The sequence below is a fragment of the Hippichthys cyanospilos genome, chromosome 12, assembly GCF_059441005.1.
Source record: "Hippichthys cyanospilos isolate Australia breed blue-spotted pipefish chromosome 12, RoL_Hcya_1.0, whole genome shotgun sequence".
Classification (NCBI taxonomy): Eukaryota; Metazoa; Chordata; class Actinopteri; order Syngnathiformes; family Syngnathidae; genus Hippichthys; species Hippichthys cyanospilos.
The window spans coordinates 17,188,402-17,215,655 of record NC_142380.1 but is presented as its reverse complement, the minus strand read 5'-3'; the positions used below and the strand labels follow the sequence as shown (position 1 = coordinate 17,215,655).

Below are 27,254 nucleotides of genomic sequence, written 5' to 3'. Positions count from 1 at the left end.
AATCTTTACAAAGACGGCAACAAAAGAGAACTGAAGAGGGAAGACAGTGTGTTTCGAGGTGTTTCTTTTTCTGGTGACTAAATAGGTTTTGTCAGGAGATTAACTTTGTGCTGTTTGTCATAAAAATGTTCTACGTTTGCTAAAAATATCATGAAAGGAACACAGTTTATCACATGCATTCAAAGACAGGTGTATTCTGCACTCCCACAGATGTGTATTCTGGGAATCATCAAAGTTTGATCAAATTTGGAGGAACAAGTCCACTTGGATTTAAATATACACGCAAGGACACACGACATAAGTTGAGATGAAAAATTCATGTTGGAGGATGTGACGGGAGAAGACCACTGAGACAATGTTGTTTGGCTTTAAGAGTTTTATCACCTCTTTTGTTTGCTTTTCCATGCGCAAATGCAAGTTTCGTGACAGAAAGTTAGAAGAAACAGATTGTGATCCTGTTCCTTTTTTTAACTTATATATGGATGAAAATTATGAATATCGTGACAAAGCCAGTCCCAAAACCACCTTACCTGAGGAAGTATGTGCTCAGGTAAATTGTGTAACAAATGAGGTCACCCATAATTGAAACATAAGATGTAGCCTCATTGTAACTGACTCAATGCTCTGCTCCAACGACAGCAGGTTCGTCGTCTTAAAGTATCGATAGAGAGAGAGAAAAAATTGGAGAAATCCTATTCATGAAAAAGAAAAAGAAGAAAAAGATTTAATCTTTTCTAGTGCTGGGTATTGTGTTTTAAAAGTATTTTTCGGATTATAAACGTCAACTTTTTCCACATGATTTGAGCCATGTGGCTTATAGTCTAATGCACCTTATCTAGAGCAGCTGTGGGTTTTTTCCACCGGTCAATGTGTGTATCTGTTCAAGGAGTCAGTTTATGCATTTAAAGTGCATTTGAATTTAAAGCGTGAACTCTGCTTTTTAATCGTGTTTGTTAAGCTCCATGTTACTTGCTCTTAGTTGGACATCCGACCAACTGCTCGGTGATCCAGACTAGTACGTACAGCCAAGAGAAGGCATAGCATTACATTTACTCTTAAAGGTTTGATCATTTAAGATTCAAGTAAATATCCGTACTGCAGTAATATTTGTCTTAATATATATATATATATATATATATATATATATATATATATATATATATATATATATATATATATATATAGTAGAGCAGGACAACGTAATTAAACGATACTGCATTGAGAAAGAGAACAGTTTTACAGTTGATGTGAATGGTGCAGGTTTTGGTTTGCAGGGTCCTTTTCCATCCGTAATTCGATTACGTGCTGATGGCCATTTTTTGTTGTTATTATTGTTGTGAGTAGGAATGTTCTCCATACGGTATTGATTGCTTCATTTGAAGCATACAATGCCATCCTCCACATTGAAGCCTGTCCTTTCAATACAATGTGTCAACGCAATCATGTTTTACAAATATTGTTCTATCTGCTTTGTCAGACACAGCTCACCAAGATATGCAAAAATGACTTGTAGCTTTTAATCACACCACCTGAACAAAGTCTTTAGTAAGGAATGTGACACCACTCGATACCGTTGTGATGCAGTAAATGTTTTACTGTAAGCACAAATGCGACTAAAGCTCAGCATTACACCATTACTGTTAAGAATGTGAACTATTCATGTATGCCTATCTCCTACGTTTTCCGGATACAACTCTATTTAGAATAGCAACAGTGGTAATGTGATTATTCACCGCCTACTTGAAAGAAAGCCAGAAAGAAATGTTTATGCCAACTGATGTTTACATTTGATCGCACAAAGTGAGTAAACTAACTTTTGACAATATGTACCATTTCTATCGGCTGTGTCTGCTTGTGATGCTGTTTGCATTCCTTTACCTGATCTCATCAGATTAGCTCCTTCTCTCCGCTTGTAGCTGTAATTAGTATCCGTGTATTTGCACTCTTAGTTTTGTGGTTTACTCTGTTGTCGGTGTGCTGCATCCCATTTCTAGATGCCTGTTGATGCTGCGGCCCTTGGGTCACGCCAGCCTGTGCTGCGTTAAGTAGTTTCATTGTATTGATAAAAAGTCACTATGCTTTTCTTTTTTTCCTTTGGCTTACCGAAATTCCCCAAATATTAGAAGCACCCGTGTATTAATTATGGGTTCAAATTCTGGTAGTTTCTGTGTTACAGTATATAAGACAATGTAACAATGTAAAAACTACAGCAAAACATTATAAATCACATCTTCCTAAACTCTTTATATTGTCCTGTGTTCATATCCATAAGTTATATATTTGTTGTAAAGCGTGTTTCTGATTTCCCCCCGTGTGTGTATATGTCAAAAGAGAGCCATTAACAATAGTCAAATGGAATAGCTCTCCGTGTTCTCTAACAGGTGCACTCTTAATTGAATCAGCTGAGGACATCATAACTTTTACATGATCCTCTCTATTTTAGTAATATTCCTGTGTGTGAACAAGGATGGACTCTGACGTTGGTTCAGTCTGCTCTGTTGTTTGATTGAAAGTAAACACGTAATCAGCTAACAAGAGCTGCTGTTAGCTACAACAGGCAGTTGTTGCTAACACAAATTATATATATATATATATATATATATATATATATATATATATATATATAGCCATATATATATATATATATATATATATATATATATATATATATATATAGCCATATATATATATATATATATATATATATATATATATAGCCATATAAGCGCCATTTTGCTATAATAAAAGCTATTATCTTGGACATTTCTTTTTTCAGTCATGATTTTGACAACCACCAGTTTTAATTGAGGGAAGTGGGTCCATCTCTGTTCGAGCTGCTATTCCAGCTTCAAAGCCATCCTTATATACACAGCACTTTAAGATTGATGTAATATATATTTAAAATCCAGGAATCCATCACATACAGTAACACACAACTCCACAAATGCAGTTGTTGGGATGCTAAAAACAGAAATTGATTGGGCAGGCACCTCTTCCATTAAGGGTACAATGCCACTGGAGTCAAAGCAAAAATGTGGAGGAGGTCCTGGCAACTGAGGGTGACGGATTGCAGGATTACACCCAATGTGGTTTATTATGAGAGGTTGATATGTCAACACACTCAGTTACAGTATACAGGAATGTATTCTCTCAAAAGGAATCCTATTTACGTTGTCCAATCTTTCATTAAAATGTAATTCCCTTATGTGTGAAACAACGGTATATGTCCTGCATGAACGTTGCAAGTACCGTAACAAAATACAGTACATTTGTAACAGTACAATAAAATGCAAAAATATACTGTCCAAAACCTGTTTGTTCAACAAAAACTGCATTATTTAGAACATGTACAGTATATGAACTGGAAAATGCAAAAATGTGGTCCAAATGATGCACTGTTTATAAGATAATACCAATAAAGTACTGTACCGTAGTTAACTGTTGAGTTTTGTCCTTCTTGGGAAAAATTGAGTCTATTGAGTCTTATTGTTTTGTTGGCTTCATTTCTGGCTTTATGAAAATGTTTGCCTGCATATCATGCAGTTGTCTTGCTAATTGCAAGTAATCGTCCCATTGATCATTGCTGATGTCTGGTTATTCTTGTGCGTCGAGCCACAAGCAATTTTGTCTGAGAAGGTAAACTGCCGGAACACTGAGCAAGAATGAATTTGTTGTTCAAAGTCTCGTAGATTTGAGTCTTTCCGACTCTGAGCGTCTCCCGCTACACTCAATCGGATGCATTTTACGGTCACTCTCCCACGATCATTTCCGTTCTTTTTCTTGTGGATGCCATGATCTACAGGACTTAAATGAATAACATTAAAATCGTTCATAAATACAGCCAACCTCATAACAATAAAGAGCCACTTCATGGCGCCGTTTTTGATCCAATGATAGAAGATTTGAAAAGGTTGAAAGGATACTTTTCCGTTATACAGAGCAGGAACTTCCTGTGTTTGCGCTAAAGCGGTCCTCTAAATATCTTCTATTTTCCGGATACCGGAATTTCCGTTGCAAGGGATCTCTCGTTAATGTAATATAATCGTAGAAAATGTATTCCGGGTTTGGGAATTTCTGTGTGACAAGAATACTTACTGTACTTTGTTAAAGTGCTGAGCAGGACAGAGGAAAGCAACACTGCCGTTTGAGGATGTGTTCAGTAATTTTCCTTTTTGTCTTATGTTTCATCCGTGCTCTAAGGCTATTATATGCATTCAGGTTTGTTTGAAATCAAACATTGGCTCCTTTAAAGTAGTGCAAGGGCGGTCCTGCTAGCACAGACAATGGGGATATTCTATGCTGTTGGATGTACTAACACACAGAAATACAGAGTATTGACTAGTTTATTTTTCGGGGTTTGTAGGCATAACAACCAGTGCGGACAGTTTTCTGACAAGCTGGCATTGTTTGGATCTTGAGCCTCTCGTTGCTTGTCTCAGTGGGTCGTTAGTGTCCAACACAGCACATGTTGCCAAAAGAGAGGCATCAACTTGTCAGGGGTTTTCTTTAATTAGTTGCTGCAAAACCTCTGTATGTGTTATGCCCATCAAGAGATATTTACAGTATGTGTGTATTTAATATAAATTATTTAAAAGCTTCATTTTACACAAATATTTGAAATTAAATTACCGACTTAATTTTGAGTGCATGTATACTTGCGGTAGCATCGGCATTAAACATTTTAACCAAGTGCATATCACTGATAGTAAACAATAAAATATTAATATCCATCCATCCATTTTCTATAGCCGCTTATCCTCACGAGGGTCGCTGGCTTGCTGGTGCCTATCCCAGCTGACTTGGCGCAGTAGGCGGGGGACACCCTGAACTGGTTGCCAGCCATTTGCAGGGCACACAGAGAATAGGCTTAAATGATTTTTCTTGTTCTTTTTGCAATGTAAAATTATTAATTAAGCCCAACTAAACAATAGATGACTGGTTGATTTTTTTTTGTAAAATATATTTTACAACCTTTGATTCACAGTTCCATTTCATAGTTTTTCCTTGAATTGACACCTATAAACCACAGGTCTCAAATCATGAGAAAAACGTTGTGTTTTATAATCTGAAAAATATTGTACTTCATTTGTTTTTTAGTGGCAATTGAGAGAGTCACACAAACACAGCGGTATGATGTAGATCAACACATCTTAGATAGTTGATACCTGTAGATGTCGTGTTTTCCCCAAATTTTAAAAAGCTTGATAATCTATGCCAATTTAGGCGAATTCATGACTAAAGCTCTGGTCTGGTTGCTTATCGAGCACAGAAAACATAACGTAAGGTTTTATTGAACCACCACTTAATTAGTCACTTCAACTAATCTTGGATTTTGAATGTTTTCACTGATGGGGTTATTCGTCATAAGTGATACTATGTGTGTACTATGTGTAACTGAATTGCTGATCTAAGTTTGTGAATATTTTTATTTTTTTCTTTTATTTTGACAAAAAGTTTTCCAATTTGATTTTTGCATGTAAGTAAAGCACACAGGTGAGAGGAGTTATTGAACTTTTTGGCTGCAGGAAGTTAGATAAGTGGGTGACATGGTTGACTATGGAGTGTTTTGCTGTGAAGTTTCTTCTCTCAGCTGTGTGCTTCCAGCTGTAAGTCTGATTGGCTGGACAGCGCCTTTCCCCATTGCTAAGTGTCAACATGATCCTCTGGAGAATCAATTAGAACACAGACAGAGCCTATCAAATGTCACCACAGCAAGTGTGTGTGTGTGTGTGTGTGTGTGTGTGTGTGTGTGTGTGTGTGTGTGTGTGTGTGTGTGTGGAACAGCTGCACAGCCGAGAAAGCCTCTCCGTTAATGAGGTGCTCATTAATAAGGCGACACTCAGAGATATCTTTTATTTTTGTTTCATTTTCTAACCCAATCAAGGTTTATTTTCTCCAGAACTTTTTTTTTTAATTGAGAGTTTGACACTTATGTGAAGAACACTACATCCTATTCATCGACATGCTAACATCAAACTTACAAGGCACAAGTGCAGCTGAGGTGAAATGTCTCCTTCAAATTAGTTGAATGATGCATTTTCTGGGTGCAGGCACAGGTGATAGTGTGATTACATTTTATTAATTGGTTTCAAGTCATAGGTCTACTTTGGATGTCCATGAATCCGACCAATTAAAGTACATACTCTTCTCTTGCACATCTGTCAGAGAATGTTGCTATTACAATGCCAGATGTCGAGCTGAAGAAACATTTTTGCCTTGACAACAAAGCCATAAATAACAATGAAACAGGAGAAGGTATTCAGAGGGCTCTCAGGGGTTTATTGTGTATGATTGCTGTGTACCTTGAATTCCCAACGACATAAGCAGCAGTTACAATGGTAGGAATTTTAATCGCAATCACGACATTGGCAGCCAACATTAATTAAGCCAATCTTCGTCAATATTAACATTTAAAAAGTCAATCACGTCTTTTTTGTTTTGTTTTTTTAAGTCAAATCAAGTACTTTGTCATCCTAACACCTGATGCTGCGTCATCAGTAGGTAAATGACTAGTTAGCGCTTTGAGTACCTAAGGTAGAAAAGCGCTATATAAGTGAAAATCCATTTGCCCTTTACCAATCGTGCAGGCCTACACAAGTGTATGATTATTTAGAATTCTAGTGCCTTTGTTAAGCACTGCGCCCAGCGTAAAATTCAACCTTCAGGAGCGGGTATATAACATTATAATGAAGTTCAATTAAAAAAAAAAAAAATCAATGAATGAGTATGCAATCATTTTAAAGGGACAATGTTTACGATTTAGCGACATCTAGTGATGAACTAAGAGAATGCAATTGTTTTGAAGGACGCGCACTCTCCTTCAGGTACGTTCCCAATAAATTGGATTGTCGACGGCAAGCTGATTGCTGACCGCAGCGTGATAAGGCCTTTTGGCTCTCACACTCCTTTCCAAAAAATACAAATGCAATGTATTAGAGATTATGTGAATTTACTCACTGCAGTGGAGGGGCAAAATGCAACTACACTCCAGGCAAACATCTGATCATTTGACTGTTTTTGCATGTGAGAGACGGTGTGTTTTGGGTTTTTGATTAAAATTTTTAGAGGAACCTAAAACACACTAGCAATCCAAATTTGACCTTCTCTTAACCTTTGACTGCACGTTCAACTGTTCAGGATTTAGTACAACACAATTTGATGTTCTCGAACAAGAAGCTGGACAACAAAAATTCACATTAATCTAATCCATTAATGAAGCTGGTCCTGTAAGAATTTAAATGCTAGTCTTCGTCATCATGTTGTTCAGATTTTGACATTCTAAGACGCAAATGATGCCTAACAATTGGTACATTGCACCTTTCCATTTCAAAGCTTCATTCACAATGTTCTTCAATGAGAAATATTCACTGAGCTTGGAGCATCAGAGATTGTCATCAAGAGATACAGATAAACTGACAGCCACAGAAAGACATAGAAGTGGACATCTTTTGGCCAGGTTCACACCGATGACTGCTTCATTGTGAAGAAAAGACCTGCCTAACCCGATACTGAATGAAACTCAAGTCCTGGTGCTTTTAAGAAATCTTAGAGGGCCCCAAGTGCCACATGAAATCATTCAAACACTACTCTAGCATTCACAGAAAATTTTACAACAGGTTTAAAAGGTTTATAGCTGTTTTGCCATAGTTAGAAGATCAATAGATTCACAATGATTTTGAACTCAAAACTTTTCTTGCGACAAGATAGATCGCCTGCAACATTTTACAATTCCTGATGAATTACAACATGCTACCGTCTACCGTCGCAAATCTTCTCTGCTCCATAGGATAGGCACCTAACCAGCACAAAACAGTAAATACATAAGTAAACAAATAAAGACTAAAAATGCAGTCCATCAGTATCTGATTTCTTAAACTTTGGAACTTTGTTTATACTCATATCTCTAGAACTATTTCAAAATAAAAAAAAACATAGCGAACAAATATGCAATATACTGTACAATACAATAAAAAATAAAAAACTAAGAATCAACATTGTAAATTAAGGTTTGTACGTTTAAAACTATTTATCAACCAATATGGCTTAATTTTGTGCAGAGTGCAGTCGAAATGTAAACTTGGATGGATTTTTTTTTTTTCTCTTTCAGTGATTTCATTGACTTTGCCCTCGAGTTGACTTTGAGTTCAGTTTTGCGCAAGTAGACTTACTGGTCTGTGCATGAAAATCGCGCGCATTTATCCAGCTGGTTCTGCTTATTGTGGATGTTGGCTGGGGATTTGACGTGTGCAATTGAGTCTGTCTGGCAACCACCCCCTTGTGCGACCCCCCCCCCAACTAGGTGTGGCGATCGATCACAGCATGCTATCAAAATATTTGTAAAATATGCGAATTATTTGTTTTTTTTTTTTTACTTATACAAATGCATACTTTGTTGTATAAAAAATCATAATTCAGGACTATTGCCACATTATTTATCCATCTGTGATTGTGATGCATTCAATTAATTTATTTCTTGAAAAATTCAGAAGGGATCAACCATTCATCATTTACTCTGTCCTGCCACTAGCAAAAGTTGTGCCACTTGGTGGCACAGCCTGCTATTAAAATATTTTTGTCATGATGATGATTATAATTTAGTAAATGAATTGATTTATAGGCTACAATAATTCAGGGCATTTTCCTATGCATGGTGCATGTTAGATAGATAATGGCACTGCAACATATCTCGTACAACATGTTGATGACTGGGGAGGACGGTGGGGGAAGTGGGGCCATGTCGTGGTCCCCACAGGAACGACAGAGGTGTTGAGTTGTGATGGTCGATGTGCTGTCTGTGTATATGTTTGTATAAGAGTGTCCTTCAGCCGATATACCAAGCATACTGTCAAAGTTGGAAAAGGTGCGGTATGTTTATCAGTCCAAGGGCACTTGGTAGGAGAGTGGCGGTTAACCTTGTCGTCTCTAGAAAAATTCTATCCAGGAGTGTGAGTCCAGATAACAGTTGTTTTGGGAGCATCCTGATAAACAATGTGGTCTGCCCAAAGTACTTAGAATGAAATTCTGAATGGGGATGACTGTCGTTCAACATGAGGATCCTACAACCACATTCAAGTTGGGGTTGGAGCCACTCGTCACATGTCTGAGTGTTGAACGCTCACCCAAACGCCTGCAAAGAAGACCATCAGCGTGTTGTCCAATCCAGCTGCACCCATCTGGGAAACTTTGCGATCAACAAGTTATCTGCCAGCTCCAATAAGGTGGATCCCCTTTATCAAAATTCCAATAACGCAGGTGTTCCCCACGTCCTCCTCGGACAAGATCGATAAAAATACCGCCCTCACTGCGGTGGTATATCCAGTGGCAGTTATCCCAGAGGCTAGGAAGGCTCCCTGCAGCCTTTTTCTGTCATTTTGTCAATAGTCAAGAGCCCAGCTGACCAATTCCATGATTAGATTTTGGAACAGAATGTTGTAAGATACTACAGTTGACACAGCACACGGCACAGGACAAAGACAGCAAAAGGGAGGGAGAGGAGCAAAGCATCCACTGTCGTCAAGAGCCAGCAGAAGAAGAAAGATTGACAAATGGAGACCACCAACGGGGTCGTAGTGTTTCCTCCAGCTCCCCTGCTCGCAGTGCAGTGACGAGGCTCCTTTTAAAATATTTTCGAAAAGAGTGTGATTATTATTGTGATCAATGACATGATCTGTATTTAGAGAAGGATTTTCCAAGGCCATTGTCATGTTTATGAACAAAATACAATGCCATCCACATAGACTTTCCAGGAGCATGTTTTTTTACTTGGAGCCCACATATGCCATTGTTCCAAAATAGTTTTTCAGGAATCATAGTAATGATGAAACAATGCATGCCTCTATTTTCATTAAGTAATCGTTTATTCGTTCTTGCGTTAACTTTTTACATTTTCAGCAAATTTATACTGGTTAATAGCTGTGCATGTAATTATAAAATTGAGACTCTAATTCTTCTTCACCTCTGGTGTAGGCACCAAGGTCTGTCCAACAGCAATTACATTTTATACACTTCTAAGCCTTACTTGTTTTCCCATCCAGCAACATTATCAAATCCTCAACTGATACATATTTTAATCGATTTTGTTTTTCCACCACGTGTGTGTAATTGCCCCTGCAAACAATTCACTGATTTGCCCCAAGGGAAAGCTTTACCGTTACGATGCCTCAGAAATTAATTCTAACCTTAATGGAAAAGCTGTTTTGGGGTTGACGCCACAGAGCTATTTTTGCTCAATTTCATTTGATGAGATGATAAATGTCCTTAGTTTTTTTTGTGTTCAAATCTCAGATGATGGATTTACCTGCTATTGGAATTTAATCTCAAGTGTTCATTTAACACATCCTGAAAGTTTTCAAGTCAATATCTTATTGCTAAGGTTCCTAAGGTACTGGTTGCTATGGACATTTGAAAGTGGCATTAATGGTGCGTGAATGAATGGCTCCATTTAAAGAGCCAAATCTCCCATCTCTACTGAAAGTAGTCATAATTCCCCTCACAAAAGATTTTGGGTGATAAATATTAAACAGGTTCAATATTCATGGTCAGATTGTCAGCCTGACCATTTTCAGACCCTAGAGAAACATTTTGGGAAACATCCACTTTTTGCACATCACAGACATAAGACGTGTTGAATGTCTTCCGTCAGGGAGGGGCAAAATCAGAACAAAAACTGCCTAATTGTCTTTTTTTTTACCAAGCTGAGGAAACCACCAATCACAGCTGACCTGTTTTGCGTTTTGGTCGTGTGAAGTTTACCGGGCATATGGATGGTAAAGACATTGCACTTATATAGCAATTTTCCACCAACCTCAGGTACTCAAAGCGCTTATACTGATAACTCATTGACCTAATGTACTCACTTAGATCATTTTTAATCCTCAGCAAGTAGCAAAATGGCCGCCTTTTAAATGGATTAAAACAGGTGGTTTCTGCTGCTTAATGTACATTCCATACTATATTAATCGTAATGTACCATGTACAGTAGTGGGTCTGCACAGAACACATTACTGTGAAGAAAATTTGACTCGACTTCTCAAAGAAATACTAAATCGCAATTTATCAATTGATCAGTTGAGTGGGACAACTATATAGAGACATTTGAGGATTTATGGAGACAGTCGAGCAATAACTTCCCCTCTTAACCATTACGTGAACAATGTGATGGATGGCGCATTGAATGTGTTATGAACACTTTGATGTGATGAAGATGGCAGCTTCCTCGACAGCTCTGGCCCCTCCGTTTTCCGCGCCATCTCTCCCAGCTGGCATCAACGCACAGTAAAAGGCGCCCATGTGCTGCCACACTTGCCGGAAGACATCCCAAATCCAATCTTATTGTCTGTCGCGTTTGCAGCTGAATTATGGTCACGGAGGAAAAAACGGGATTACTGAAGTTGTCTCAGGCGCGACACAGAAAACAAGCAAATAAGAAATGCTTTTGCTTTCTGACAATGATGTTCGTTGCAACATATGGCAGGCACTTGGGATCGTTTGTACATGTGGCGGTGAACTGAATGACACGTTGACAGTTGATGTGTTTTTGTAGTATCGCTGAAGAAAGCCAATGTTGATGCCAAACTTGACAACATCATCAACACAACTTTGTGTCACTGTATTGTTTGTTTTTTTTTTATTAAAAAAGTGTGATATGCACTCTTTAAAAAATGTAGGTGTGTCTTTCTTGACATTTTTACAAATTAAATTGATAAGATTGTAAGGAGACCAAAGGGCTGAAACAGTACGAATACATACAGTAAATACAGTACGAAATAAATAGCAGAAAGGGTAAAAACCATTTGCTGGTTCATAGGCTGGATGAGGTGGGTAGTGATCCTTGATGAATAAAAATACTTAGAGGACCCTTGAGGCTGGAGAGTAGGCAGGGGTGTTCTCCAGCACTAGCAGACATTTCAAAGAAAACTGGTTCTCTACTAAATAGTTCGTCATGGCCAGATCAAAACATAAATATGTTAACTTACTCAAATATATATATATATATATATATATATATATATATATATATATATATATATATATATATATATATATATATATATATATATATATATATATATATATATATATATATGGGATGAGATTTCACATTACAAGATCCGTCCGGAGTTCCTAAAGGCTCTGGATGTTGTAGGGCTGCCCTGATTGACGTTATATGACATCGTTTTGTTTGCATTGTAGGGTCGGACACCAATTCTGTCAGAAATTCTAGGGGTGCAGCCAAAAAATGTTGAGGGCATTGAATTATCAGCATTGGATCTCTGTTTTTGAAGGATTATGTGGTGCTGTCGGCGACTTCAGTTCACAGTTATTCACGGGAGCAATTCACAGCCCAGTGTAAAGTGGTTGGTATGAAGATCCGCACCTCCTGATCTGAGAACTTGGTCCTCAGTCGAAAAAGTGTGGAGTGCCTTCTCTGGTTCCAGGATGATTTCCTGCCCCATGTGAAGGAAATTAAGTGTCTCAGGCCTCTAGATAACTAGGACTCATTCCTCTCTGCTTTAACCCTTCTGTGGGCGAATAACTTTCTGATATCCATCTCGGAGTTACACTTTAAGTCAATTTAAAATAATATTTTTAACACGTCGCTAAACTTACAGACTTCTTTTAATGATTCTAATCTCCTGCCTCTCTCTCATGCACTTACTGAAGTAACATCAGGCACATAGATACACGTAAATTACCATATTAATTAGCTATGGGCACATTGTTAATACAGTACAATGACAGTGAATATGGTATCAATGAATTACCATATTACATATGTAGTATATGGCATGAGAACATTGTTTATACACACATTGTTTGTACACCGACTAAGTGAATACAGCAGTAATGCATTACCACACTATCTAGTATGTGGCATGTACGCTCTGATGTGAATTGCTTTTTATTGGTGTAATTCTTTCTGGAGCACTGCAGATCAGTACTGTAGCATGTATATATATATATATATATATATATATATATATATATATATATATATATATATATATATATATATATATATATATATACATTGCTGTATATCATAGCTGTTTAACAATATTTTTTATTTCCCACATTTCTGTTGCAGATGAATTCAAAGCCTTCCTAAAACGCTTGCCCACTGACCAATTCTTGAATGTTTCTACAATTGCCAAGTACTGGTCAGCTGACTTGTCACTCCAGAAGCGTTATGCTCATCTAGAGACCAGCACAGCTTTGGTCCTAGGCAAAGCTCAGAAGATCATCAGGAAATTGTTCACCCTCAGCAAACGATGTCCAAAACAACCACGGATCAGTCTCCCCCGAGAAAGGTATGCCAATTATTGTTTAAATTGTCATTTGAGAATTGAAATAAATTAAATGGTAGGCTTTTTTTGGCATTTCACCAATTAATGTTACATTTTCAGGTCCTTTGGCAACTTACCAAATAATGCCTGCGTTTTTTGTACAGAAGGTTTTGAATGAAAGTGGCTGCTTCTATTATTATTATCTCTGTTACTACTATTAATGGTAATAATAATCATCATCATCATCATAATTGATGACAATAATAATAATCCTGGTTATAATTCTGGTCAAACTAGCCATGGGATGATAACCGGATTGGCAAAATTCACGGTTATTTAAAACTGTCCACGTCTGTCAAAACCGGTATTTCTTTTTCTCTCCCATGTCATCTGCTGTAACGCAGAAACAGAGTCCTCTTCTACTGCAACAGCCAGTCACAATGTCCAATTCCTGCTTTGTCAGCTTCAGTACCACTTTAAGTTTGTTACTGCTCCTAACTACTGCAGGAAAAGTGGCTCACATGTTATCACTTTCTACTTTCACGAAGCATTTTATGTGAGATAGCACGAGGTATGACACGATCAATCTATCGAAATTGTGGATCAAGAAAGCTAATAAATCCAACTTTTCCCCTCTGTCCTAACAAACGAAGAGGGCTTGGGAAGGGTTCAGCTCTGGAAAAAAAGCAAACGATATTGCGAGTGAGCTACGGGCTAGTAGGAAGCGAGCGAGCGATATGGCAACCGGAGATCATACAACGCTTATCCGAGTTTGTTTTGAGTTACACCGTATGCGTTTAGAAAGCCGTTTTTTTCTATCACTTTTTATGTCTAGCGAGATCAGAGACGGCGTCAAGAGGGCCGCTTTAGATGCCTAGCTGAGACCAGTGTTTATTTTAAAAACGCCAGAAGGTATTTGGAATATTAACCAACAGCATTAGGAACGCCAGCTGGTGTCAAGCATAAAAAGCACCGTTCCAAACGTTGTCTGGTGTTTTTAAACATGAACTTCAGTCACCACTAGCTGTCTCGGACATTACTATGTGTACACTACGGCATTCCAAACAGGACGCAACTCATAACTAACACAGATAGCGTATGATAATAAAAGCACGTTCCACAGTCATTCCATATCATTAATAATTTGACTTCCGATAATAAGAGTCACTTGAAAGGCTAAATGATTGACATTGTTTATACGTGTGATTGATTTATGAGTAAAGTTGTTTCAGCGAGCTTCACTCATACTGTCATTGCATGGCAGCCTCACTGCTGTGCTGGAAGCAAAACCCAAAGGGCAGGATAAGGCATTGTGTCATGAAAAGCACATAAGTAAAGCGCAGAGTAATGTGAGGAAACAGTTTGGGAAAGGAAATAAAGCAATTTGAAAAGTTAATACAAAGGGAGGAATGGGGCGAAAGGAGACATGCTAAGAAGGAATGGATGAAGACAGAATTCTCCAGAATGTGTAGCACAGTTGAAGCGTCTTGTTACAGGCTGAGGAGTGAGCTACTCTATACCTTGGCAAGCCCTAATCAAGTCTTTTCCTGCACTGACAAGTCTGGCGCTTGTTTACAGAGAACCTTAATTTCCCTGACAGTTCTTTGCCACTACCAATCACTCCATCTCCCCTCGCTTACCCTTGCCACTTTCTGTCTTTATTTTTCCTCCACTTTCACCTTTGTTTCCCCTTGTCCCCCACTTCTCTGTCTCCGACCATCACTCAGAGCCTTAACCCTGCTCACAGCAACAACAAGCCATCAAGGCCAGAAAAAGATCCATATTTCCCCTTGCACAGATCCTTGTGTTTCATCATCACTCATTTCTGTCTATTTGCACAAGCCTTGGGGTATGCTTCATAGCTTTTTGGCAATGCTGTGTGCAATTTGCTGAACTTAGCCTGAGGATAGAATCTTTACAGAACCCATTTTGAAACCGAATCACTTGCAAACTGTTGCCCCGCCATTTTTTGTTTTTTTTTGTTATTGTGTCTGCACTCTTGTCTCATGATCTGCAGTCAAGCACTGCAACATCCCTCCACAGGAAAATGTAGAGGCAAAAAGTAGAGCTGATAAATAATCCATTGTTGGGTGTGGTGATATGAATATGAGTGAATGATGAGTGTGTTAGTTACAGTGTATGATAGCTTCCATCATTTCTGTGTGACTGTGTGAAAATGGGACACCAGTAAAAAGCTTAGTTTATTGGAAATCCATACATCATCTATCGAACTATTTTCTATAGCCACTTATGTAAAATTTAAAATACAGTGGTGCTTCTAATTACGAAATTAATTTGTTCCGGAAGTAATTTCATAACGGGGGGGTCTCTTTTCTAGGGGAGCCTGACAAAATATAGTTGAGAAACACTGGTTTAGACCAACAGCTTCCGATCAGAGAAGTACAAAAACAGAATCATATATGGAAATTAAATTTCCATTGAGTGTTGACCTGCATTCAAACATCTCAGGGGCTTCCGTTCCTACGGCAGCAATTTCCATCAAATTTGCACATACGGTGGACTGATGTGCAATCTAAGCCGGGCCAACTAAAGGTTGAACCAATTGTTGACAAATCAACTTTTTATCACTGCAGATCATATTTTATCGCTTTAACTTGATTAAACATCTGTCAAGTGTTTATAAAAGAATAACATGGAGGTCTTACAGCAAGCAACAGGTGGATTATTGGAGCAAATATGCAATGGAGCTTCAGATCTTTGAAAATATTTGTTGTTGTTTTTTTAGCTTATTTAGCATTTAAATGAACAGTCCTGCAAGAAAGTTGTGTTTTTCACTAACAAGTTCAATTTATGTATTTTGTTGCATTTTCAATTTTATCAGTCTATTTTGGAAAAAAAAACAGTAAATACCGACTTTCAAAACACTCCCTAGAAATGAGCACTTTCTCATAGCATAATTATGACTGCAGGTGTAAATTATAGTTTGCTGGTGTCAGCTCCAGCTACATATGACCCTACTGTGGACATGTCGTAAGTTATATGAGTGTATAGATTTTGCAGGTTTACCTCAACCCGTTGCCACTTAAGACTTTTTTTTTTTTTAGGCCGACTGCCTTTTGGTTGAGCAAGGCTCAGTCCCTTCTCTACTGTAATGACCATGGAGTTTTGGGATCATTCTCTGAGGAAGTCAAGAGTTGCAGCTGCCCTTTAGAACAGCCAACTTGTCAGGGTGCTATTCCCTGCGTTGTTGACGCCTCTTTCACCTCCTGCTCTGCTTGCGCTGCTGACAATGTAACCCGCTGCGGATCCTGCCACCACGGCAATCTCCTGCACCTTGGTTCCTGTCGACCGAGCGTCGCTACGTCCCTGGACCACTACCTGAACTTTGATCTCGACATGCCGGATGCTGAGGTTTCTAAAGCGACTTAGACATTCCAGTGGTTCTCAAACTTTGGTGGAGATAACGATTTATAATATTTTAAAAATTGGGCTTCATTTGCTTTTATCCAAAAAAGATCTGTCCATATTATATTATTAATTTTTATGCTGATTATTGGCTGCTTGTGCGTCTGAAGCATTTCAATTTTGCACCATTATGAGTCACACTCTGCTTAGTACTGGATTTATGACTCATATGCAATGTGGGCAATGCACACGATGATAAATTAACATTTTGCCAATGTATATGACAACACAATGCAGTGATATGAATATGATTGGTACAAACATTCATCCATTTTCTAGAGCTGCTTATTCTCACAAGGGTCGCAGGCTCGCCTGGTGCCTATCCCGGCCGACTTAAGGCTGTAGGCGGGAGACACCCTCAACTGATTGCCAGCCAATTGAAAGGCACACAGAGACCAACAGCCGTTCTTTATATCAGAATTTTTAAAAAGGGGAAAAAATACAAATCAGAACACCCCCGGTAATCGCATTAAATATAAGTGCAGTATGTTGATTTTTTTCTTTTTTTTTTGAGAAAAAAAATCCTGTTGCATAAATTTATTTTTCAAGCATATGTTGAATGTATACATTTAGTTTTTTTTTTTTTAATTATGCTATTGTGAGACCAGCGCAAATATCTTGATGGCGTAAAGCCTACTCGTCACTCTTAGTCCAAATCAAAGCGTGAGAGCCATTGCCGACATGAAGTGATTGTCTTTCATTTTCCCTGCCGAGTTTAAATGAAAACTTTGTTGTCTTTGTAGGTGAAGTACCTACTACAGCAGCTTGACAGCAGAATTGAGGTCCACGCCATATATATTAGCAATGACGTCCGTCTGGGAAGTTGGTTCAATCCTGCTTGGAGAAAGAGGATGCTGCTTACTCTCAAGAGTAATAAAAATAAGTCAAATCTCATCCACATGTTGATGGGCATGACGTTCCAGATATGCTTAACCAAGAATTCGACTCTGGAGCCGGTGCCGGCAATTTACGTGAACCCTTTTGGGGGGAGTCACTCAGAGAGTTGGTTCATGCCCGTGACCCAGCCCGACTTCCCCAACTGGGAGAGAACTCGACTGGATGCCGTAGCTACCGCCCAATGCTACAACTGGACATTGTCACTTGGAAACAAATGGAAGTCCTTCTTCGAAACGGTGCACATCTACTTGCGAAGCCGCATCGTCACAGACGATCCGACGGTGAATGAAACGCTCTTCTACGAACCTTTGGACATGGACGACCAGACGTCAAACCTGGGTTACATGAAGATCAATACTTTGAAAGTTTTTGGATACAGCATGCACTTTGACCCTGAGGGCATTAAGGATTTGATACTTCAGCTGGACTACCCATACACACAGGGTACACAGGATGCTGCCTTTTTGATGTTATTGGAGATGAGGGATCGCGTCAACAGGTTGGCCCCACCGGCGCCGCAGCCACTCGACCTCTTTTCTTGTCTTCTACGTCACCGACTGAAATTGTCAGCCGGTGAGGTGGTTCGCATCAAGGAAGCCCTTCAGATCTTCAACTCGAAGCTCCCCAATGCTTCTCCTGAACCCGAACTGGCTCAGCTCTGCAGCTAACTAGCTTAACACTCAGAGCAGGACTGTAATATCCTACGAAGGAGATCCAGGGATATTATTGGCGTGGGCAACAAAGCCCCAGCTAACCCTTGGACGTTATCAAGATGATCGATATTTCATAAGCTCGACCAATGGGAACGACTGTCTCTAGACTGGTTTTACGGTGTCATTTAAGGCCAGCTATCAAGGTGTGTTCCAGACCTACTGGAGAACATGAAGCTGTGTTCAAGTGCTCTACTAAAGTTGCCTGGAGGCTTACTTTTGCTCTAAGTGTCTTTCTTTGGCAAACTACAAGACAGCTGTGGGACTCATCAAAGTCTTGTAAAGAGGAACTTGAGGGATCAACATTAATGATCTAATAGAGAAAGATTGTCCTTTTGTAACCCTATTTTCTTTGGTTACAGAGCAATCTAAGGAGGAGAATAGTGGATACAAATTAAATGTGCATTGAATGATGTTATGCTTAAATTTTGATAACCCTGACAAGTTGCTATCATGATGTTTCTTTTTAATCCCTATCTTTGTTTTGTTTTTTTGTTTTTTCCTGAAAATGTGTATCTATGCTGAACAACTTTGAAGTCTGTTAGTGTTAGCTCTGTACTTGGTGATGTCTTTACCAGAAAAAAAAAGGTTGAACAGATTGGCAACACAAATAGAAACATAGCTTAGATGTTTTTTTTTTCTTCCTACTTTGTTTCATCAAAATGGAGACCTTAAGGAAATTCTGATGTGGTTATGAACACAAGCTAAAAAAACGTTTGCGGGTACAGTGCTGTAAATATTGCACCATCTAACTTGACATATGAATATGTGCACATTGCTTTTTAGATAACCAAGTTGCAAAGACCAAAAAAAAAAAAAAAAAAAATAGACAAATGTTTATAACAACTCATGCCTTATATGGAGTCAGTGTTGTGAGAAGCACATTATGTTTTGGTGTTTTATTTCCTGGCAGGTGACGTATTCTTTTTAATATTTAAAATTTTCTACCAACAAATACATACATCACGTTAACTGGCTTTTCCATGTAAATGATGGTCACATTGCACCATTTTGCTTTAATTTGGTGATGTGAAGCTGTTTACGGTGCACACCAGTACTTAATAATGTAATATAATTGTTCAACAAGGGTCCTCTGTGTTCAATAAGATATTGCACTTAGTGCCGGATCTGGTTTATATTACTAACATTTTTTTTTTTTTTTTTAATTCTTTGACATTTTCATTGACTCACAAAATGACAGGCAGGTCCGATGTAACCTGCACATGCTTTTTTTTCAGGTTTCTAAATCAGAATTATAGTAGTTCTGACAAATACAAACACCATTGAATATTTTAACAGTTATTGCTTTTATTATGATTACATTTTGTCGTAGAAAAATATCAAATCAGTTCATCTTTTTGATTGGGTGGGGGTTTTCCAACTGTTAATCAGCTTGCTAGACTCAAAAATCAAGGACAAATTTGCTTGGGGTTAATTTCCCTGCTTTCATCACTCACTTTTTTTTCATATTTGTTTTTTCTGATTTTTTTCATGTTTTTAAAATGCACTCCACGATAAAAAAGGTACTGTAAACCTAAACCGTGTAATGCATTGGCCCTATGATTAATTTAACGGTATTCCTTTTTTTTAACTGTTGAGAGTTGATTTTAAAACCAATCATTTCACAAAATTTCCAAAAAGTTGGATTTTAATAAGTGCAGCTGCTTGTCATTGCTAATTAAATACAACGGATTAAATGAATAAAATAATGGACCTCGAGGTTGAACCAAACTAAGCTGTAACATGGGGCTTCACCTAGAATTTGGACAGCTGGGGCTACTGGGAATTTCCCTCTCATCACCTCCCTTGTGTTTTCCCATATCCCAAAACATTTTTGCTGTTTAGTCCTCCATCTGCCAGGTTCCTCTGAGCCAACTGCGCTCGCAGTTTTTTCTCCTTTAAATATCAGTGTTTTCATTTGCATTACTCCATGTTTTCCACCCCCTACTCGTCATTTATCTCAATGGTTCTTGCTAAACCATCTGGAACATTCCATCTCCATCTGTTGGCCCAGCTCCACCACCCAAAGCTCAGAGGAATTTATTTTCCTCAAAGTTCTGTAGCTTATTTAATAATGTTACAACGTGGCATTGATGTGTTATTGCCAAAAATTCCTCTTGTTATATTATTACAATAAATGTTATTACTTGAACATGTGTGATGTCTTGTTTTCTCTATGAATTATTGTTCATGTTTTATGTTGGGCTATACAAACGAGCTGTGTCTGTTTATTTTTTCTCAAGGTTTATTTGTTTTGTTTGTTTTTTTAACCGTAGCAACACGCCACAAACATTTTCTGATGTTATTTTCAAGGACAACAAAGCTATTTAAATTTATTGGAGAGTAATTTATAGTACCAATATAGTAATCCATTGGTGTAATAAATTTCTTGGTGAGAAGAATAACCGCAACCATAATTGTGATCTAGAACAGTGGTTCTCAAAGTGGGGTCCCCCGGGGTCCGTAGCTTGACTGCAGGTCTATGAAATAATTTGGGTGTTTCGGAATTGATTTAGTTTCTCTACTGTTGCAGATTTGTGCCTCATTTGGCTTTGTCTTAGTTTTTAGACGCCACCTTTGACTGCTGTTCATAGAGCATTTTGTGGTGGGGAAGGGCGGTGTGGATTCAGTTGGGAAGTGTTGCTGTCAGTGCACACGCCTTGTTCCTTCTCTTTGTGAGATCTGGCCTATGAGTTTCTGTGAGTTGCGTTTTCTTCATTGGAATGTTATGCTAATATGCCCAGTCCTTGGAAAATGAGATTTCTAAAAGGGACACATGACTCCAAAAAAATTGAGAAGCCCTAAACTAGAATGAACCACTCAGTGGGATATAGGCTTATTAAAAGTCAAACTACCCCAAACTTGTCAGCAAAACAAATAATAATAATCCAAATGTAAGCCATAGTCACACAGCCAAAGTGTGTGTTCCTAACAAGGTTTATTTAAAGTCCAATTTCTCGCAAGACGTTAATCAGATGTTAGCCTGTACTTTTATTATTGTAATTATTGTAATTGCAAATGATCCAAACAAGAAAAGTCAGTACAACTGTTGACCATTTGCCCGTGTGCAACCTTGGACAAACCTTGATGAAAACACGGATTTTGATTTCGCCCGCCAGTGGGATAAAGGCTTTAGATTTTAGATCTTTATTTGTATTTAGGACCAGAAGCCCAATGCGCCTCTTCAGATTTTGTTTGTCATGTTGGTTGTTCCAGCATACTGAGCATAATTTGGGGTTACAGTCATCTGAACTGTAGGGCTGCTGAACCCACATCTGTTTTGGCACATATCCAGTATTGTAAGGCTAATGTTTTTATTTCATTAATATGACAGAATGCATCATACTGCATAAATCTTTATGAAAACTACATTTATTAATATTGACATTTTGTTAGTTAAATACCATATTCCTCTCAGTACAAGTTGAGTTTTTTTTTCTCATTTTCAACCCCAATATTAAGGTGGGGTCCTCTTATAACAGCATAACTCAAAATGGACCTTTTCTTTCCACATATGTCTTTGAATAACATTAATTTGAATGTGAAATACGTAATATGTCATTTACAAGGATTAAATTGACAATATACTGTATACCTCTAGTTCAATAAAGTATGCATCCGTTTTAGAGCGTTTTCATTAAACATCGCAAAAAATTGCATTTTGTCAAGTGTCACCTAATTGCCTCTTTGTTGTCAACAACGCAGCTGCATGGATAATTATTTGGGGCTAACTTCGATGCATTATATAAAGGAAAACACGGCTTGACTTTTCTCCTTCAGCCCTTAAATGAGTGCTTGAACAAGCTGGCATGAATGTCTGCTGGTTGGGGGACAAACAGCAAAGGGCAAACTTCCACGCTCTGATATCACAACAGTCATCAATTGGGTAAGGAATATCCAAAGTAAGATGATCTGCAAATCATCTCCAAAGACTTTCATTTCGAACAAACTAGATGGGTCCCCAGATGACTTCTCGAGAACAGAGAACGAGTAACGGATGTTGAACAATTGAAAAGGACATAGCTATTTGGCGTATCAGATAGTCATGATGACTTGTAGGGCTTTAACAAATATATAATCAGCAGTGTAAAAAAAAAAAAAAAAAAAAAAAAACAATGAAACTTCAAATCATTTTATTGTTTCAGCATTTGCATCTATGCGCATGCAATGCAACATACTTGTCGCCCCCCCTACACACACACACAATTACGCAACAGTATTTTATTCAATATACGATGAAGAAATGCGTAAATGCGTCTAACAGTACCGTAATTTCATAATTTTAATAACACACAACATATGTTATACTTGGACAGTCATTATCCATGCAACCACTGAAGTCAGGGGTAGACTTAATCCCAATTTTGTAAAATTCATCCAAATTGAAGTAAAAACGGGGGGGGGGGGGGGGGGGGGTGACTTATTAGCGAGGCCGACTTGTACTCAGAGAAATACAGTAGATAATTATACACACACACAGCCCTATCTATGGCACTGCTGGCAGAGGTGGAAGGGGAGTCACAAGAGTACACAAATGAACAGGGTGCAAGGTGGTCTCCAAGTACCCACTTGACAGATCTTTGATTTCACTAGCCAACTTCACTGCACCATCAGCTTGTGGAGGCCCTCATACGGACCCTTTTATTAAGGATCTCATCAGTTTGTTTTTCCTTTCGCCTTTTGTACCGGTTTTAATAGGAACAAGAGGAGTTGCTTCAATTGGCAGTGAATCAAGTCAGCTGTGTCTGTCTAGCTCTCTAGACCGAAGCCCTCACTGTCACCAAAACTTCCTATTCTTTACCTCACTGAATTTTCATTACTTCTTAAGATCTGCTGTATTGTCGCTGTACCTGCTGTACAATAGCATTAAAGACATTTTCTTCTAGTTGTTTTATGCTCATTTGCAGTCCTCTTGCGTTATGCTTCATGGCGACTTCAACATCCACATTGATGACCCGTTTCACAACTTTGCAATTCACTCCTGTATTGTCTCAGTATCATACACATTGTCAACCTCCTAAATCATAACAGATCACACACTGGACGTAAGTACAGGGCAGACTTCAGTCCTGTTAACCTCTGTGTCATTGATTTCCACATATTCTACCACAAAGTGGTAGTCTTCAACATTCACACCTGACTAGACACAGGTCAAAGTACCTGCACAATGGACCGACTTTGGAAACTTCAAACTCATCAAGTGTAATAGATTGCTCCACTCTGATAGCGTCCTAACCCCAGGCTACTCAACCCTCCGGATTTTGCTCGCCGGCTGACCCGGTGTATCCATACAATGACTGTTTCTTATCTCCTCTCATTGACCTGCATCCTCTCCTGAACAAACACTAACACCATCCTTCACCAACCAGCGTACCACCTTGGATTTCTTCTCCAAAATTAATGCCATCCACTAATTATAGGTCTCAAAATACATCCCTACAAATAACCACTACTTACAAACCTGTCAACCTTAGAGCAAAAATCACTCCCTGCCAGTTTGATCCCATCCCCATCTCGCTCATCAAATGCAATTAGCCATCCATTCTTCACAAATTTGATTGTCTCCCACCAAGAACTGTTCTCCCAACTCTCAAACTAGCTACCAATTCACCCATCCTGACTGCAAAGGCACCAGCCCAACCATTCTTACGTGAGTGATTGTCCTTTCAAACGATCCACAACACAGACCCCACTTACCTCTTTGACCTTCCTGCAGTTTCTGCTCAACCTATGCTTGTTTCCCTCAGCCTGACCTTTCACCACAGCAACATTTATGTCCAAGCCTTCAACTGTTCAAAAGTGCCCTCATGCACATTATACATAATTGCAATCAGAGCATTTGAATTGCAATTTAATATTTATGTCAAACTCATTCTAAACTGGACTTTGGGTGACACCTGTTTGCTTTTACCCTTTCTGTTGTTTTATTCCTGTCTTGGTACTTTGATGTTTTACCCGATGTTTTCTCATCCTTTTTTCAGTGAAGTACCTCTTTTTTTTTTTTTTTTAGCCAAGCACCCCTAAACCAGTGCAAAGAATTTGGGGGTTAAAAAAAATGTCATCAGTGTCTGATTTATTAAACTTTAGACCCTTTCAAACTGTGTCAGGCCTGTTTTCAAAAAGAAATTATGAATGAATATTTGTCTACAGAAAAATATTAATTATAAAGCATCCTGTTTTGGGGTTACAGTAGAGATATGGTCACAAACTAAATCATTAACTTGATAAATCAATACTTGTCCAAAAAACATGCCAGAGAAGTGAAAATGATTACCCACATTACAGAGTAATCAGTGTAATCTATAGTAACAAACATATAGAGCACATACTATCAATATATTTCATCAGTGCTAGCTGGGTAAATGGCAAGAAATTGTTCACTACAACGCAAGCTCCCTTGTTGACAGTGGGCTCAGCGCCGGCTTGTTGTGTACGGAAAAGTTGTTAAATGCCAATAGAATGCGTAGCTTGCTGTGTAATGAACCGCTTGGATGCCATTTTATCTGATTGCTACAATTCTTTTACCTAATGCCATTTTTTCAAAAGCTGCGGGACCCATTGTTCCAACACGAGTGAAAGAGTTAAAATGCAAAATGTTTGTTCTTCATCATCGTGAATTTACTTATAGTTTTATTTGTCGCACATATACTGTACAGTAGATTTTTTTTTTTATTGTGTCTGCAATTCACACCTAATTAGCAGTAAGAGCTTCACTTTTTTTTACTGCATAAAAGCTTTGACTTCCTGAGTCATGTGGCATTTGCTACCATAGGTTTCATAACAATCTGCTCAGGAAACCAAAATTCTTATAATACATGCGTAGTTTTCACAGCAATTTTTAATTGTATGCATGCCAAGAAAAATGCAAATGGTATCATCAAAATGCAAATGGTGTAATCATTTTTAATGAAGACAAGAGCAATAATGACTAGAATTCACTTTTTTTTTCTCAGCAAACAAAACAAATGCACACTGTCATGTTATATTTAGCTGTGACTTAACTACTAAGAGAATAAAGAGAAATGCAGAGAGTAAATGGGCTAGTGACAGAGATAGAAACATGAAGAAAATCGTGTGTTCGCTACATGAGCAGTTTTTGCCCATAATGGGTAAGGGAAAAAAAACATTCCTTTGTCGTTTAGTAAACTGTTATTCATCTTCGGCCCTGCACTTGTGAAAGAGGATTGGGTTTGCCCTTGGGCTAATCTTCTCGCCTGTGGAAGACAGCCAATCCATCAGTTCACTATTTAGATTGCATACCTCTGAGTTAGTGGACCTCCCAATGAAATGAGAAGATAGAAAGAGAAAATAAGGGGGTGATTTAGAAGGGGATAGATGACAAAAAGAAAGATGACAGGAAGTTAAGGTTGCGAGAGTGAGGTAGAAATAGGGTGTGAAGGGTGAGGCCCGGTTGACTTGCGGTGATTGATGATGTTACGCGTGTTTGAATTAATGAGGTGAAATCGGTGAAATTGCCGCGTGGGTTTAAGACGAAAAAATTAGTGAATTACTTGAAATCAATTTCAATTACATGATTGCAGATTCTTGCAATTGACAATTAGCTGTGCTCTGTCTCTTTTTTAAACTTCCCAGTTATGCTGATAGATCATGGGATCTTCCCATTACCACAGACTTCAATAGTATTAATATATACTAGTGAAGCCTTTGCCATTACTTTTATTTAAAAAAAAAAAAAATGAAAAAAAATTAAACCTCACCACACCTCCTCCAAATTTTTTTCCCTGGCCTGACACAGGAGCAGTTTTACACACCAGTTTGAATTCTTACTCATATTATAGTTTTTTGTTACAACACACATTGTCGCGCTACTATCTGTGACTGTGAACCTTTCATCTAGATAGAGAGGTAAATGGAAGAATGGACGGACGGACAGACAGAAAAACAGATTGTTCTTCATCTCAGGGTCGTCATTCATGCAACACATCTCAAGAGTAAGCTCATGGAGTTGAGCACAGGCAGATTTTGCATGGCTCTCCTTCTGATATGGGCCACTGTTGTTGAAGTGACTTTGACCACTTGCAATATATCAAGGGATATATCTGAAGTGTTCCCATCATGATTAACATAATGCTTGTATAGGTGATTATGGTTGTGGGCGGCACAGTGGAAAAGTGGTTAGCAAAGCTGGTTAGGCTCCAGCACACTCGTGAGCCTAAAATAAATGGATGGATTAATTATTATGATTGTGTCTAAGTATTGTCATATCTAAAGAAACATCAATCAGCATCTTTTCCATGTTCTATGACTTTGTGCAGGTTGTAAATAGCATGGGGGAACACAAATGTTGTTTAAGTGTATCTTCGGAAGTCCAAAACTGAGGTTTTTTGTATGCGAACTATATTGTAAAGTTTGATAAACATTTATTGTTCCAATTTTTGTGTCTGGCGTATTTCACCTATTTTCCAAAACAGTTTGCTCAAAATCACCCAACTTAGTTTACATGAATGTCCTCATTTTGGGAACGGATGGACACTGATGAAGTATTCTGACAAAGATCATGAAGAAATGAGACAACATGGATACTTATTTGAGCCAGAAAAGGCCTCTGATTTGGAATAGGGCAATTCAACTGGCAAGACTGTGTTGAGAGGCGACAGATGCATTGATCTAGGCATGGGACGATATATCGCGGTTTTAGAAGTCACGGTTATTTAAAACCGTCTAAGTCTGTCCAAACCGGTAAGCCCCCCCCCCCCCCCCCCTTTTCTCCCTTTCATGCCATTTACCTTAACGAGTAGCTGCAAATGTAGCTATCGTGTATCATACAGACGTCCTTCTCTGCTGCAGCAGTACGCACTACATGTTCTTTTTTCTGTTGGCTACGGCTAACTACCGCAGATGGAGTGAATCAATTAATAGTAAAATGTGCATTTTGTCACTTCACGTTGACTACCCCCCCCCCCCCCCCCCCCCA

General features: G+C 38.4%; 1 protein-coding gene across 3 annotated transcripts in view; it reads left to right on the top strand.

The window, feature by feature from the left end:
* The window catches only part of brinp2 (BMP/retinoic acid inducible neural specific 2), a 178,212-nt gene extending 157,741 nt beyond the window's left edge, over positions 1-20,471 (top strand). For all 3 annotated transcript variants that reach the window (XM_088429912.1, XM_088429913.1, XM_088429914.1), the window contains 3 exons: positions 13,088-13,310; positions 16,352-16,658; positions 17,456-20,471. In XM_088429912.1, the coding sequence (XP_088286038.1) occupies positions 13,088-13,310; positions 16,352-16,658; positions 17,456-18,277 (1,352 nt within the window). In that variant the 3' untranslated portion in view covers positions 18,278-20,471. The remainder of the gene's footprint in view (positions 1-13,087; positions 13,311-16,351; positions 16,659-17,455) is intronic.
* The last annotated feature ends 6,783 nt before the right edge of the window (positions 20,472-27,254 follow it).